Source organism: Sinocyclocheilus rhinocerous, unplaced genomic scaffold (assembly GCF_001515625.1).
Source record: "Sinocyclocheilus rhinocerous isolate Xijiao unplaced genomic scaffold, SAMN03320098_v1.1 scaffold411, whole genome shotgun sequence".
Lineage (NCBI taxonomy): Eukaryota > Metazoa > Chordata > Actinopteri > Cypriniformes > Cyprinidae > Sinocyclocheilus > Sinocyclocheilus rhinocerous.
In genome coordinates this window covers 1,451,348-1,468,704 of record NW_015640493.1, presented here as the reverse complement: position 1 = coordinate 1,468,704, position 17,357 = coordinate 1,451,348, and the positions used below count along the sequence as shown (strand labels likewise).

Sequence of the window (17,357 nt, the reverse complement as noted above, 5' to 3'; positions counted from 1 at the left end):
TGACAAAAAAAATGAGAAGAGAGAGAATGCAAAAAGGGAATGATGACCTTACTGCTTACAGGTCTTCTAATAACGGCTGTGGGAATGTCTGGGGATTTGCTGGTAGAACTAGCTCAGAGGTTCTCAATATAGTTACTGAGAACCAGAAATGAACATATAAAGTCTAACAATGGAATAAAGAGTGCAAGGAAGTAGTAAGATAAAGATCAGATGTGACTCTTACAAGCAGTGGTGTGTTGAAACTTTAGCTTTTGAGGGTTCAGAAACTGTCTGACATTGAAAGGAAAAAACAATCTCAGGAACTCAAGCACAACAATCAAACTCACTTTATCTTCAAATTCTCCTTCGACGAACGTTTGATTAACTGCCTCGTGGGTGATGGATAAACAGCTTAGCTCCACAAGTTTTTATTACATTCTATCAATTTTCTCTCACAGTTAACTGATGTGTGTGAAGAATATCAGGAGGATTGTGGGTATTTTCCAGGGAGAGACTTTTAGTGAGTTTTTGGGTTGTTTGAAATGGTAAGAATCCCATAACTTTTCCACTAACAAAAGCTTTCAAAACTCATCAGAAAAACATGCATTTCTTGCACCTAACATATTTCAAATGTTCCACACTATTAAATATAGTCTAAATATTAGAATATTGGCAGTCATTTGCACATTGCCAGTCGAAAAAGAAAACAAACAGACAAGAAGAAGAGAGATCAGAAAGGACAATAGAGAGAGAGAACGCTCCGGTTACTTTCGTAACCTCGGTTCCCGGAGATAAGGGAACGAACATTGTGTTGTACGCTTATGGGTATGAGAATCTCCTGTTATGATACTAAAGCCTGATTTGTTCAAGTTCTTGTAGCTGCACGAATAAATGGCGCTTCAACCCGCCAAAAGGGGTGGAGCCGACTGTAATGTAAGTCGGCTCAGAGTGCCATACATCAGAATCTTTCGACTGATAGCAACAGTCATCAACTCGCAAGCAACCGTAGCTCAGGGAACCAAGGTTATGAAAGTAACCAGAGCATTGCCTTTCGAACGGTCTCTCCCGTTGCGTTGCACACTTATGGGGAATACATCCAATAGCGCCGTGCTATAAGCTAGTGCAGAACGAAGCCGCTCTGTGAGCCCAGCCCCAGAGCACCCATAATGAGGGCTCCTAAAAAGCATGAGCCAAATATGAGAACCAAGCCAACAGGCAGGGTTCTACATAACAAGACCTTCTCCACTTAATACAGGGGAGTAGGTGGATTAAGCAGACAAAATCCGTCCCTGAAGGGCAGGGACGTCCAGGTTATAAAATCTGGTGAAGATATACGGCGAAGTCCAGCCGGCCGCCGCACAGATATCACCAAATGAAACTCCGCTGGACCAAGCCCAGGAGGAGGCCATTCCTCTGGTGGAGTGGGCCCTCACTCCGAGAGGACACTGTAAGCCTGCTAAGGCATAAACCAAGTCTATAGTGTCAACTATCAAGAGAGATAGTCTCTGCTTCATGACAGGAGTTTTCCCCAGCGTACAACGCAACGGGAGAGACCTTTCGAAAGGGAACAAAAAACATCCTTGTTAACAATTCTACTAACAGTTTAGAAGCTAAGACAGTAAACTGACATTCACATATGACGCAGTTTTGTCTGCCCCGAATGGTCAGGAGGGGACAGTCGAGCGCCGGGGGCCGACAGCAGTATTAATATATAGAGCACTGAAGTGGCTCACACTCTTGCACCTGGAGCCCAGCCTGACCGAGAGCTCATTCAACCTCCATATCACAGATTGAAAATAAAGGTAGTCTATAAATCACAACCCTTTCAAACAGACTCTGCCTTCAAACTATTTTCCTCCAGGTTTTCTTGAGCGAGTCATTCTGTAGCCTTTTGCCTAAACTGAAATGTCCACAAATGTGACACTTTAATCTATGCTGTCAAACATTTCACTGACTACTTCTCACTCAAAATCCAAACTCTGGATAAAGTTACACTTAATGAAAACATAGTAATTGTTAAGCAGCTGGCTTGAATCCAGAAAATGTCCGTATTCTGGTCAAAGCATTAAAAAAAAAGTGACCTTCACAAGCTGAGAGGACGGTACAAAACAACCCAGTGCTCTGCATCATGTCACACCGTGCAGAGAACAGAGGTATTTATAGAACAAGAGAGCTTTGGGTTGACATTCTGTAATATTATATCCATTTACATTTACATTTAGTCATTTAGCATATCCACCCTAAAAAATTCTGAATATATTATTTCCTTTTCCTGTATTCACCACAAAACTATTGGACATTTCCAGAATTATTACCTGGGAAACAAATACAGTTGCACTTAACAGAAAGCATGTTATCATACCACATGGGGTACGTTGTCACAATTAGAATTAAAATGCTTTATTGTCATTGTATACAAGATACAACGAAATTGCAGAGCTTCTGCGTAAGGTGCTTGGTATATAATAAACAAAAGAGACTAAAAAGAAATCTACATAATACAAAGAAATATACAATTAAAATATGTAAAACTAAGACAAAGAATAAATAAATGAAAATAGAAAACAATTGCTTGTATGTAAAAATAGGTAAATAGAAGTAACAGCTTGTTAAAATAATTATTGCACAGATACGAGGTAAACTTCTGGGTCTGAGTAAAAGTACACTGAAGGGATAGGGATATATAAAAAAATTACGCTAAAAAAGTATAGATATTGCACTGAAATATAATGCTGCACTGCACTGAAGGAATAAAGATATAGAAAAACATTGCACAAGAAAAGATAAAGATTGCACTGAAATATAATACACATCTAATGCACATATTGCACTGAGTAAGATGGGAGGGGATCAATGCATGTGTGTGTTCAGTGTGATTATAGCTCTGGGAAAGAAGCTGTCCTTGAGTCTGTTTGTCCGTGATTTGATGCACCTGTAGCGCCTGCCAGAGGGCAGCAGGTTGAACAGGTGGGAACCAGGGTGAGAGTGGTCTTTTTCGATGTTCTGAGCTCTGCTGAGGCAGCGGGAGTTGTAAAGATCCTTCAGGGAGGGAAGAGGACAGCCAATGATCCTCTGTGCAGAGTTAATAATCCGCTGTATTCCTTTTCTCTCTGCCTCAGTACAGCTGCCATACCATACTGTGATATAATGTTAGCAGGCTCTCCACTGCAGAGCGATAGAAGGTCTCCAGCAGCTTCTCCTTCAAGTTGTTCTTTTTCAGCACTCTCAGGAAGTGAAGGCGCTGTTGTGCCTTCTTGATGACTGTTGTGGTGTTGGCTGACCATGTGAGATCTGCTGAGATGATGGTGCCGAGGAATTTGAATGACCATGACAACAATGGCCATGTTGTATATTGACATTTATTTTAGAATAATATCTTTGAATAAAATATGAAAATTGTATCTAAAATAACAATATTGAGAATAAATAATAATAATAATAATAATAAAAAGGTACACAATATCTGCTTTTAAAATATTCATATTGTGGACTATTTAAAGTCTATAATACAGTCAATAATAAATGATTAAATAATTATTAATAAAAAACAGCAAAAGTAACAACTTGCCTCAAAATGTATGTACAGCATTATGGTTCTCCTGTAACTCAAAATTTAAGTTCTTGTTAATCCCTAGGTGCCTCTGTGAACACAAAACAGATCCACACAGGAAGCCACACAGTTCATTTGCAAGCACAGAGGGGGTGCTGAGAGGAGGTAAACAAGAGACCTTATGGCCCAAAACCAAACAAACCCTCAAACCAAGCAGTCAACGCTCAACACTCCTGCAAAAAACAAGTCCTACTATTCCTTCTCTTGACTCCTTTGAAAGGGCAGTCCAGTGCTTTCAAACAAAAAGAGCGTGTGTGTGTGTATGTGAGTGAGTGAGTGAGTGAGTGAGAGAGTGAGAGAGGACCTTAAAACACTCTTGTGTGTACGATTAATTTCTTACGTAGCTCATCCCATGCCTCTGTTGCTAATTCCAAAATGTAATTTTAGACCTAGTAACGGAGGCTGGAGCTGTTGAAAGTTATGCAGTTATTAATGCATTTATGAGAGAGAGAGAGAGAGAGAGAGAGAGAGAGAGAACGAGCATCTGTGTACAATGGATGCCAAATTAAATCATTGTTTTCAGGCAGGCAGAACCATTGAAGAGCCTCAATCAGGAAGTCAAAGATTTCCACGAGTGACTTCATCAAAGCCTTTGTCGCAGGGTTCATGGCTAATTATGGGCATAGCATGCTGGGTTTTCAGACAGTGGACACTTTGTACCATTTGAAGGACCTGGTCTCTAAGGAGAAATCCAAGAATGGAGGGTCTCTTCTACTTGATGGCAGGCTTAGATAAATGTATTTATGATTCTTGAAGCTAGCTGACACTAATCTGAGGTCATGACCCGAAGATCAAAAACATCTCTAGTCCTTCTGAGCATCATTTTTTCACAACAATGTGCTCTATGAGGAAGACTGCTAATGAAAATTATGGCAGATTTTTCCTCCGAAAGTGCAGTTCCTAGGTCAGTTCTGCCTTTTAGTTTGTGATGACTCAGAGAATGTGTTGAGGGAATCAAGTTTACCTCAGATAAGTGTGTGCCTCATAATTCAGAGCGAGACAGAAAGAGATGCATTCATCTCCATTAGTGCAGAAGGGGAGTTAATCCTCAACGGTATAAGCGGGCAGATGCTCAAAGCGCCTTCAGTCTCCGTTCAGTTCAGAACCACAGCATAAACACTTCCCTGAAGGCTCGTACAACAGCTGTAAGTGAGCTGAACAGCTGTAGATTACTGATCTATAGCTTGTGAGATGTTTGCACTCAAACTTGCACAATTTTTTGTTAAGATCTATATGGAAGTAAATACATTTGTCATCAGCTACACACTTGGAAATAAAAATAAGGTTAGCTTCGGGTTGATGATGTCATCACTAGAGTTGGGATAATGTCCAGTGACCTCAAACTGACAGTATCTGGGAATTATGACTGTTTTACTAACAGATGTGACTCTCAAATTGTCTTCTTCATACAACATCTATATCTATATATTAATAGCAGCTGTATGTATGTGCGGAGAGACAGATGGATTGATAGATAGATGGAACAACAGACAGAGCGATGGAATGATGGATAGAGTGATGGAGCGACGGATAGTTAGAAAGAACGATGGAACGGTGGATGGATGGATGGACAGAACAATGGATCGACGGGTGGATGGATGCATGGATGGACAACAGAACGATAGACAGAGAGATGGATGAATGGATGGATGGATGGATGGACGGACGGACTGAATGATAGATGGATGGATGGATGGATGGATGGACAGATGAACTGAATGGTGGATGGATGAATGAAGGATGGATGGACAGTTAGAAAGCTGGATGAACAGAGAAATAGAATGACAGAACGACGGATGATTGATGGATGGATGGATTATTGGACGGTCAAATAGAACGATGAATGGATGGATGGACGGACGACGGATGGACGGACAGCAGACAGAATGATAGAACAATAGAATGACAGATGGACAGATAAACAGAATGATACGATAGATAGAGCAAAATAATGATAGATAGATAGATAGATAGATAGATAGATACACACTTTTACACACACCTTTAACGAGGGGGAAAATGTGAACTAATCATTGCTTTTGCAGTCTTTCAGTCCACCAGACAATGAAATAGCTAAAACTCACAACCAGAGGCATGAAAGGCCCTACCCAGTGCATGAAATTGGTGCGTGAAGCAGGATTAAAGCATCTTAGTGTCACTGTCAGCTCTACGCATTTGAATCAGAAAACGGAGACGGATATAAATAGGTCTGGCTGAAGATACATGAATTAGGTTTTATTCATGCCCCAGCCTTCAGGGCCTTGAAAGGGACAATGACGAAAAGGAAAAAGAGGCCTTCATATTAACTGCACAAACATAAAAGGCTGTAAAAACCAATTTGAGGTATTTTCTCCAACCATTCCATATCACAGAAACACACTAGAGGGTGTGTGTGTTTTCTAATACACACAGATACACCCCTTGTCGTTCACATCTTTCCAGAGAGACTGAGCGGTTGCATGTAGCTGCATATATCTTCAGCGGTGTCCTTGCTATTGCAAAGGGATGTCAGAAAATCAATCATGCACTCAGTGGGGAACCCATGAAATTTTAGCAGTGCAGATTGGCAGAAAAAAAGATTTAACAGGAGCAGGCAACTGAACGGGATATAGGGACCATCTGGCTGAGGTTTGGTTGGAAGGAACGCTTTGATTGAAAGTGCAGAACTATTTGCAGGGAGGGAAAAGACAATGTTAGAGCCTTTAGAGGGAGTAAGTTTGCTTGAGAGAAGTCAGCGAGACTACTGGGACATTTCAGCTGAAATCTGTCAAGACTAAAGTTGGTCAGGGAGTCAAAAACTGTCTCAGTGTGTTATTTATAGTCAGCACTGCTATATTTGTACTTACCAAACTGTCCACTCCCGCCAGCGTGTGATTGGCATTATAGAGAGAATAGGTCAGCTGGTACACCCCATCATTGGTTTCACTGTTTCCATAGAACACTACTCCCTCGGCAACACTGAAAAGTCCCAAGGTGAAAAGTTACAATTAGTTCACACATTGTAATCATCAGGCCCTCACGGAATATGCACATGCAGAAATCCGCAGAGAGATTTCCACAGATCTGGAACACCTGTCATTCACAAAGTTTTACACATCCCTCACCTCTTGCATGATTTTTATAAAAAAAAATTTGCCTGGTTTTAACTACCACTAAGTGTGCACATTTTACCATATTTCATTACAACTGCTGAAAAATATGGAAAAAAGTAACATGCAACAAATGAAGTTGTTGCATTCTTCATATCTCAGAAGAGTCTTTAGTTTTATCACATTTCTAAAAGACATATATAGCTGTTCCACTTCTCTCCGAAAACAGTTGAGCTCCTGGAGGTGTCGTGGGCGGAGCTTAAGAATCACAAGAACGCGCAGCTTTTGCATATCGATCAACTGCAAGCTGTGACATCCACATAAATAAAACAGGGACAAAAACTTTATTGACTTAAATTAACTATCAGCGCTGACGACGACTTCCGTAACCCGAATGAAGCATGTTGATGGGCTGCTCTTGCTCTCGCTCCGGTTGATGTGTGCGTGCACTCTTCCTGGAGAAGTGCCCATACAAGGAATTCCGCTCTTTATGACGTCATACAGAGCCATACTCGAAAAATAAACTTTCTGAAACTCATACGAACCCTGAAGGAGTGTATTTGGCACAGTTTTTTTTAAACGTTGGCCATGAGAAACCAACTCTTTAACAGTGCAAATAAGTCAAAATGCATGAAATAGCATTAGACATACCCTTTAATAAATTCTGATTTATGCACTTGGTCTTCACTTTAAATAAAAGCTACAGTACTGCAAGCATTATAGTATTAATATTTTGAATTAGCTTATATTTCCAGTTTTCATTTTTAGATTAGGTTTTTAAGTAATGTATGCAGTTTTTGTGTCATTATTATAAGTTTTTACTTTTTTAAAAATGTTTGTATATGGCTTTAATTCAAATTGATTTCAGTTTTAGTCATTTTAGTAACTTATTTCCAAGGCAACAATTCTCATTTTTGTTTAGGTTTTTGTATTTAAGTTTATGTTTATTGTCTAATATTTTTATTTTTATTTTATTACAGCTTTATTTAAGCTAACAAAAAATATTTTTAATAGTTTTATTATGAATTCAAATCGTCAACTGGGACAATCTGAAGCCAGTCTCTGTGTAAGTCATGTCAGAAAATGTTTCCTGAGCTCAAATAAATATCATTTTGGAATGAATGGGCTCTAAACGGATCTCAGGTTAAATGACTGGAAAATAAAGGCGCTGTGGTAGGATGGATAGTGCACACGTGCCACATGCAGGCCTTTAATATTCAGCAGAAGCCGTACTGAGCCAGAGGCTAATGTTCCCCAGATAACAAATAACATAAGGGTTGAGGAAATGACAAACAAGATGGTGCCTTCTGCCAGTGAGAACAGCTCACAAACACTATGAAAGCAAGAGAAAGAGGCAAAGTGTTCAAAACAATAACACGAGCACTAATAATCGGATCACTACATTGCGATTCTTAATAGGCTACAATGTCACCATCAAATAAATTATACTAAACCAACTCTATATACTCAAGTTTGGCAAAAAAATTAATAAATCATACTTTAAATGTGATTCCTTGTAAATCAAGAAAAAATGTGCAATTAGTTTTAATTCTGTCATCATTTATTTACCCTCATGGTGTTTCAAACCCGTTTAATATAAAGTCCAAACAGTTGTAGAGGCTGTCCAAACCTTGCTCTTATGATACTAGAGTGTTGTGGGTGGTTAGAAGATGGTTGTTTACCAAAGTCTCTGTGACATTCTAGTATTCAGATATGTCCCCTTCAATATAGGTTTTATGAGATTTTTCCACAGAAAAAAAGTAAGTTATAAGTACCTGCACTGACATACGCAATCCGTTTGAGATAAACCATCAACAATGTCAGAGAAAAAAGTGAATGAGTTTTTGGCATGAAACAAAGAATATTAGCGTGAGAGTCCATTCCCTCCACCCCAAGCCACGGTCTTCTCACCAATGGGAACAGGAAGCATCTCACATAGAAAGAATGATGTCATCAAAATGGCCAGACTCATCTCTGTTCTTGGTATTTGGTTCATTAGTCCCCTAAAGACCCTATAAGGTCAATAACACTGCACAGGAAGTGAAGTCATATCCTGCATTGCCTTGTTCATATAAGCTGCCCTTTAAAGTCTATTCCTGACCGACCCCTCCTTTGTGTTAAACTTGAATTTGACGTTTCGGGACCATAATGAGCAGAGTAATGAAATGCAAAATCTGTTCTTGGTCTCGTGTCAGCTAAAGAATTGAGAGAGATTTTAGATCAGACTGACAGTGTGGAGCCGCAGAGGGGACTCCTGGGGAAATGTAAAAGTGTAATGATTCCTCCAAAGCTTATTGCCTTTGGAGTGGGTGGTGAGTCATAAAGACACACTCACAAACACAAACACATAAAGAATGCACAGTGCTCTAAGGCCACGCGCTGTCTTATGCCGAAACGACGCATGGGAGAATGTGTGCAGCCTGAAACAGGGGACTTTATAAAAATTACGGGAAGAGTGAATACTCATTAGCTGGATGCCTCTAGCCAAACTGCATCATTCTCCTGATCCATCTCGGATTTAAAAAGTGCATGGGAAAATTGAGCTGCATTGGGGAGAGGAAGGAGAGGGATATAAAGAGAGATACATTACATGCCAGCTTTCTCATAAAAATGGCAAGAGCTGACTAAAATTGGCAGATTGTATTAGTGTTATTATTATTAACAGAAACTAAAATAAAAAACAAATGAACAGACAGACAGACAGGAAAAACAATGTAAACTAAAATACATTTCCATGACTGAAAATTACCTAAAATTAAATACATTATTATTATTATTATTATTATTATTATTATTATGCAGAATATACTGTAAAGTCTACATAGTTTTTAAAGTTTACTAATTATATTTTGTATTTTGGAACACAAAATAATATATTTTAAGATTTTTTTTTGTTTGTTTTTGGTTTTTGCAGTGGAAGTCAATGGACTTCAGTAGCTATGTTCACATGGACACCTTTTGTTTCAACTGGAATGAAATCATTCTGATTGAAGAATCCAAATGTAGTGTTTACATGAACGCTAAGTAAAGTGATTGGGTTGATGTGCGCGTTTATATGTCACAAGCTTCAATATTGGATTTGATCTTTTGATATGCAAACACTGCACAAATATACAGATATACAGAGTTTGTTAAAAAAATATTATGTTTGCACATACTATTCTCTAGCCATTGCTTCTTTTCTTTGTTTTAAAGAGCAGACTTTAAATTTATCTAGTTGGGGTCCTAATTAGGAGACGATGAGCACATTAAGCTTTGTGCTGTGCTGCTTATATTTACCAAGTAGTGAAACCACCCATTCTCGTGGCCAAATCAAGTCATCTGCAGATAAAGTGAGGACTGACGTTGTTCTGCTCCACTTCACAGATGATGAGTGGAAGGAGAATTTTAGAATAACATGACAGTCATTTTTGACACTTCATTTTACAAAAACAACAGCTCATTCCACGCATCATGCATCATTACGCCATTTCCACGTCATTGCATGTGCGCAGTACTTTCCAGTTTCAGTTTTCAATCCGATCAAGTGTTTACATGTCCTCTCGATCAGGTTAGAAAAGGTCTACACCACCCCTTCCAATCCAATTTCATTTTCGATCAAGGTGTTTACATTAAGGCTTTTCAGTCAGATTGAGTCATCAATCCGATTACTGAGGGATTATTTGGTTGCATTTAAACGTAGCTAGTGTTTGTTTGGTTCTCAGTGTTCCTCAAAATATGTTTTTTGAGTTCTGCAGACACAAAGGTATCAGGCCGCTGCAATGAGCAGTTCTGAGGAATAATTAATGCATCAAACCTTTAAAAGGCTGAAAGCACTTGGCAGCAGTTTAACTACATATCCAAGAGTAGAAAATGTAAAATTATCTGTGAAATTATCTGATTCTGTGAAATTATCAGTAGTGATTTGAATGTAGAAATTATAAAAGCAAAACAAACTGTGGTTGGTCGTTTTTTATCTCAGTTGAGATGATCTTTTACTATCCAAGTATGTCGCTCTTGGCCAAAATAAGCTACAAAATGGATTAGACTTTATACCAATACTCAAATGTATGTCTCTGCAAAAAACTAAGAACACCAGAATTTGAATCCTTTCATGGATTAACTCACAGATTTATTCAAAACACACTGCTCACAAAAAAGACTTCATCATGAGACAAAGCGCTTTCATCTTTTAGTGTTTAACCAAACACTTCAAATGCAAAACCTGTTTGGAAGAGACAGCTGAGAGAATAGCTCTTTTTGCTGTACTCTGCAAGATGAATTACCCAAATTATTAACATTGTAGATGGTTGCTGGGGAAGAACTGAATCAGAATCACTCTGCACAGAGCTGCTACAGCCCAAAACTCATCTTCAGACAGGCAATAAGGAGGAAAAGCCTGTTTGAAAAACTTCACAAATGCATGTGCTTTGATGCTTATAATTCTATGACAAAAATCCAAGATTATAGGCGATTGCTCCTCACAGTTCATCACTGTCTCATCCACGCTTTTCAGATTTATATTTTGTTAGTTATGTATCAACTAATTCTACATTTACATTACAAATATATCACAAAAATCTTATGCTATGCAAAGTTATGTGAACTTATAAAAAGTTATGTGTTTAAAAAGTATTTAGACGATGAGCTTACTGTGCTAGAGCAATCAAATTACAATTTGTGTTACACGAGAAAATCTTGACAGATTGGGCTCTGAAAATTACCTTAACATTTAATTACATACTACAATTCAAAAGGTTTGTTGTAACTTTTTTACTGTTTTTAAAAGAAGTCTCTATGCAAGGCTGCATTTATGTGGTCAAAAATACAGTCAAAACAGTACAATTGTGAATTAAAATAACTTAATTTAACTTTACTTAATTAACAATTTTTTTTTAAATAGAATTTCTGTAGCATTATTTTTTCAACATTATAAATGCCTATAGTAATCAGTTTAATGCATTCCTATTGATTAAAATGAATTTATTTAAAACAAAATAAATAAATAAATCTTACTGAGCACAATCTTTTGAACAGTATTGTGTACTGCAGAAAAGCCGGACTTTAAAACAGTATTGCAAATTGTACCGTTCACCCATTAAATGCATGCATGGCATATGGACAGTTAAGAGTAACAGCTAGAATAATAAAGTTAAGAGCCCTTAAAATAGAACCAAAGTGCTAATGCTGTCATTTCCACAAGAACCACAGTGCCTTAAGATGTTTTGCTTGTAAATGACTTTTAGATGGTCAAAATCAGTGCCAAATAAAAGCTCTACTCTGGCCTCAAATACCAGGTCTGAAAGCAGGCACATAAATAATGGCTAAAATAGAGCTAGTGCTTTTATCAACTGTATAAAAAGAGAGAGAGTAAGAGAAGCTTTACTGTGTTAAGTATGGATTTTAAAAGTAAAATGGAGCAGTAACTTACATCAGCCTCTCACCGTGATTTCTTTTTTAATTTTAATTTTTTTTCTTTGCAAAATGAGGCATCTTTCACAACTGCATATGATTTCGGTATGTCCTCAGACGTCTCCTCCCCTGAGGCGGGCAGCGTTTTGTTATGTTACATTTGCGTTCATTCATTCAGTCTTTGGGTTCTTTGTTCATGCCACCACAAGGCTTCAAAACGACAAGAGCCCCACATTATTTTATACGGGGTGGGCAGGCTTGTTTGCTGAAGCTGCAACCATCTGTCAAGCCATCTTGGTCCTGCAAGATTCATTAGAACATGACTGATGAACACCATATTGGTCACTCACCCTCAAACTGTAGGCCACAACTTCCTGCTTCATCAAGTTCTTCAAAATAAAATGACAACACAATAACATGAGAATTGCAGAAACTGGTGATAAGATAGGTCAAATATAAGATCACACAATGACATTTTAGTAGAATATTAAAATAATACTAAGTTTTTGTTCAAAACAAACTGTCAAAAAGTTGAGACTAAAGAGACAATGTTATACTACTACAGGAATAAAAAATTTAAATTAGTAGATTAAAACCAAAAACAAATAGAATTGACTGACTGATTGATTTAATGCATGAAATTAATGTAATCAAATATATGTCAGGATAGTACCATCTACTTCAAGTTGATGTTACTTTCATTACAAAAAACAGAGGTCACAAAAAAAGACACTGAAATGAAAATGACTTACCATTACAATTACAAAATCACTTTTATGAAAAGTTTTATGAAGATATGGCAGGTGTTATGAAACTCACTGATCCAGTCTAAGCATCAGTCAATAAAGAATAAATTAATGATGAGGTTAAAGTATGCTGGTCTAGAATCATCGCTATCAGCCATATGCTGAGCAGCGGGTGTCAGGAATGAGCCCTTACACACGCCAAATAGGAAGCTGACAATAGGTTACAGATGTCAGAGAGCAGGTGTGCGTGAGGCAGAAAAAGAGAAAGATTCTCACATTATGTAGTCACAATGAGACTCTCTACATCTAGAGTGGCATCCAGAAAAGCACCGTATGCAATTAGGGTCACTTTCACCTGCAGAAAATACTATTTGCTGTTACTTCTATTAATTGTTTTCTTCAGCTTTAGGTTGGAGTTCTGAAAGTTACAGTACATTTTGATATTAAAATAAAATTGCATCTCAAAAGATCAAGGACAATTTAATTCCTCATGATATGACCCCTTTAAATAAAACATGGAAAACTGTATCAATACCTTTTATAATGCAATTTAAAAACAGGTGCTTTGGCCAAACATGATTTACATTGATCTAATATCAAATTGTTCAAACCAAATCCAAATGTATTAGTGAACAACTTTAAATTCGAATACCTATCATCTCACCTGAGAGCAATCTAGGACCCCTATAGAGCTCCATCATGTCACACTGCATGACCCGAGACCCTCGGTGAGACAGAAAATTGATTTGGGGCCATAAAGTCACTTGTCTATCTACTTGTTCATCCATCCATCCATCCATCTAACCAAGCAACCCTATGATTTACTTCTGGACACTAAACACTTCTGCTACAAACCACATTAACGTTTAATGTAGATGAAGTCAGCCTTGCTGAGACATACTGCCAGTTTTAGCAAAAACACATAGATAGAAGGAGAGGTTAGGAGTAGGGTTGGGCGATGTCTACCAAATTGGCATCGGACGATGTCTACAGTGAAAGTCAGCTTAACATCGTGATGTCTGTCAGCCATCGGCGATGGCATCGTCTATCGGCCCAACCCTAGTTAGGAGTGTTTAATGCAACTTATATATATATATATATACACACACACACACACACACATTATATAAATATATATATATATATATAATTATAATTATTATAAACATACACACACACACACACACACAGATAGACAGATAGGTAGGGGTTGGTCACCCACCCCCAATTCAAGGTATGCAAGACTAGTTCAGACTCATCAGCCAAGATGATGCCTTAGCTGTCATCCATCTAACCAAGCAACCCTATGATTTACTTCTGGACACTAAACACTTCTGCTACAAACCACATTAACGTTTAATGTAGATGAAGTCAGCCTTGCTGAGACATACTGCCAGTTTTAGCAAAAACACATAGATAGAAGGAGAGGTTAGGAGTAGGGTTGGGCGATGTCTACCAAATTGGCATCGGACGATGTCTACAGTGAAAGTCAGCTTAACATCGTGATGTCTGTCAGCCATCGGCGATGGCATCGTCTATCGGCCCAACCCTAGTTAGGAGTGTTTAATGCAACTCTAAAGTTTCCAAAGCTGGTCGTATACAGAAAATGCAACACCAACAGACAGCCTTCAGTGAACGTAGTTCAGACTCATCAGCCAAGATGATGTTCTCCTTAGCTGTGACATTCAGACTAAATTCCTGCTGTTAAACTCGGACCACGTTTCTGCACTTAAGCCAACAGTGGGCTCTGTTTCACCACAGAAGCTTTCAGAATACCGACAGTCCTAATGCTAACTTAATAATATCAACATGATGAGTGTCATGGGATTAAGAGAGAGGATGGCGCTCTCATAAACATACATACATTTATATACACACATTCATACACAACACAAATTAATTCAACTGAGCACTTCAGGGCTCAGCATTTCTCCAGCAGCGCTGGGATGATATAACAGCTGGGATAGTGCCTGCTGGGAGACTGGAGCATTGAGTTAGATTAAATAACTTCCATTCTGCTATTAGCATGTCAAAGTAACAGCTCTTTTAATAAAGCTCTGTGCAGTGAAGCTCCCAAGAGTTAAGACCTTGATGGTCTGGGAATGTGGCTGTCTGCAAAGATATCCATTTTGCCTGACCAATTCATGACAACATGAAACCAAAACTGACTAATACACCATGACTGTCAAGCTTTAAAAAGGGGCAAAAACATCATATAGCAGTACTGAGATTAGGTTTAACACAATATTTTTATGCTATTTATCAAATTTGATATTATTACAGTTTGTTTTTACTCTCTGAAGACTGGTCCGAAATCAAGAGGTTAATCACAATTGCATTATTTCTCTAACTTTTAATATTTTAACAAGTAATATTATCTCGAAATCTAGTATTAGTCAACATAAAAAAATAAAAAAATAAAAAAACTATTTTCTAAATGCACGTTACTGATCTTTTTGTGAATGATTCATCCTTGCATGTTTCATTTCTCCAATTTTCATGTTTCTAATCAAAAAGCGGAGCACTGAACCAAGACTCCACCATTCATTTTTTTTATCTTATACGATAATTCTCCTTCAGATGTACGTCACAATATGGAAGAAAAAAAAATCATCACTATATGTGTTACATTGTGACTTTAAGTACTATATATTAACATTAATAATGAGTTAAAAATTAAAGTAAATATTCTCCAAATAATATCCTAATAATTTGCTTTGACTTTAGTACATTAGTATATTTGGTACACACAATACGATATAAAAGCCAATTATGTGATTTTGAAATCATGTCTATTTTTTTCCCCCCTAATTGGGTCTTTGAAACATGTACGAAATATAAACAAATATATTTTACGAAGGTGGTCCTTCGCAAGGACATCATAACATTTTGGGGTCCTTGCAATCAAAACGTTGGAAAAACCCTCAAATAAAACAATATTAAAAGGTGAACCATACATTTCAAGTCTTCTGAGGTCATAAAATAGCTTTGTGTGAGGACCAATTACTTCTCTGATATTCTTTCCTTTTGCCAAAGCGCTGAAATTGTATTTGTTATCAAATTTACCAGCAACAATTCAGGATGAAGAATGAGATTTAAGAGCTGCAACAGAGGGGAGCTACAAGTCATAAAGACTGCTTTCTTAGTTCTTTTATGGTGCTTTGGGGTCCTTTTTGGAGCTTGACAGCCATGGTCACTAAGACCGAAGCCTTTTTAGAAGTGAATGCCGCTCGTTCTTAATGGATGATGGAGGCAGAAAAGTGCACAGTGTCTGAGCAGAGGTCAGAGGGCCGTCTCGGTATGTCCGAGACTATTCAACCCCCTGTTAAAGTCTTAAATACTAGTCAGACTCTGAGCATTCCCACAACCCCTCTTCCAACTTAGACCTGATGGACAATGTGTCTCAAAACAAAACTGGAGTGTTTCTACCGGTGTTTAGTCAGGAATGTAGACCGCTCTCTGCATCCAAGCACAGCAGAGCAACCCGAAGTGACCCAGTGAACCATCGCTTTTATAAAACAAGAGAATTAATTTGACAGCTGAGTCCACTGAACCACTTTTTTTCTTTCTTTCTGGACTTTATTTCAGTAATTTTATTTTATTATTATTATTTTTCTTTAATTCACTCATTTTAGATTGATTTATTTAAATTTGTTACTACACCGTTACACCTACACTACCTTTCAAAAGAGGTCAGGTAAGATTTTTTTTATGTTTTTGGAAAAGTCTCTTATGCTAACCAAGGCTGCATTTATTTTATCAAAAATACAATAAAAACAGTAATATTGCAAAACATTATTACAATTTAAAACAACTGCTTTCCATTTTCCTATAGGGTAACACTTTATAATAACTTTCATTAATAAATCATTAACAAACATTATATAATGCCTAATGGATCATTAGTTAATATATAATTCAAACGTTAGAAACATGAGATAATGTGCTTGTTGATGTTTGCTAATAAAATTATTAAACATTAGATAATGTTCAAACAAATCATTATTTCATGCAAGGTAAAATGCTTACAAATGTCATTAAACTTTCAATTCATACGATCAAGCACTTCTTGAAAACTTACAAATGATTTTAACAGATGTTATAAAATTATTAAAAGCTTGTGTTAATGCACAACACTTTTGCTGCTTCTGAGGTGTGATACGGGTAAGGTTAGGGACAGGTTTGGTGGTAAGGGTTGCTTAAAGGGGTCATATGATGCGATTTCAAGTTTTCCTTTCTCTTTGGAGTGTTACAAGCTGTTCGTGAATAGATAAGATCCCTAAAGTTGCAAAGACTAAAGTCTCAAACCTAAAGAGATATTCTTAGAGACTCGTCCATGCCCTCCTAAAACGCCTCATTTAAACACGCCCCCACATGTCTACGTCACGATATGGGAAGATTTGCATAATGCCGGCCAAATGTTCATGAAAAGAAAGAAGGCGATATATGAGATATGATAACAATAAAAACTTTATTGTTGCTGCCACCGGTGCCGCCATGTTGTGAAGACGCTGTGTGTTTCGTTGCGAAAGCAAAAATACT

General features: G+C 37.6%; 1 protein-coding gene across 5 annotated transcripts in view; it reads right to left on the bottom strand.

Moving 5' to 3' along the window:
• ttyh2 (tweety family member 2) overlaps window positions 1-17,357 on the bottom strand; it is a 66,682-nt gene that overhangs the window by 16,925 nt on the left and 32,400 nt on the right. For all 5 annotated transcript variants that reach the window (XM_016569376.1, XM_016569379.1, XM_016569380.1 and 2 more), the window contains exon 3: window positions 6,436-6,547. In XM_016569376.1, the coding sequence (XP_016424862.1) occupies window positions 6,436-6,547 (112 nt within the window). The remainder of the gene's footprint in view (window positions 1-6,435; window positions 6,548-17,357) is intronic.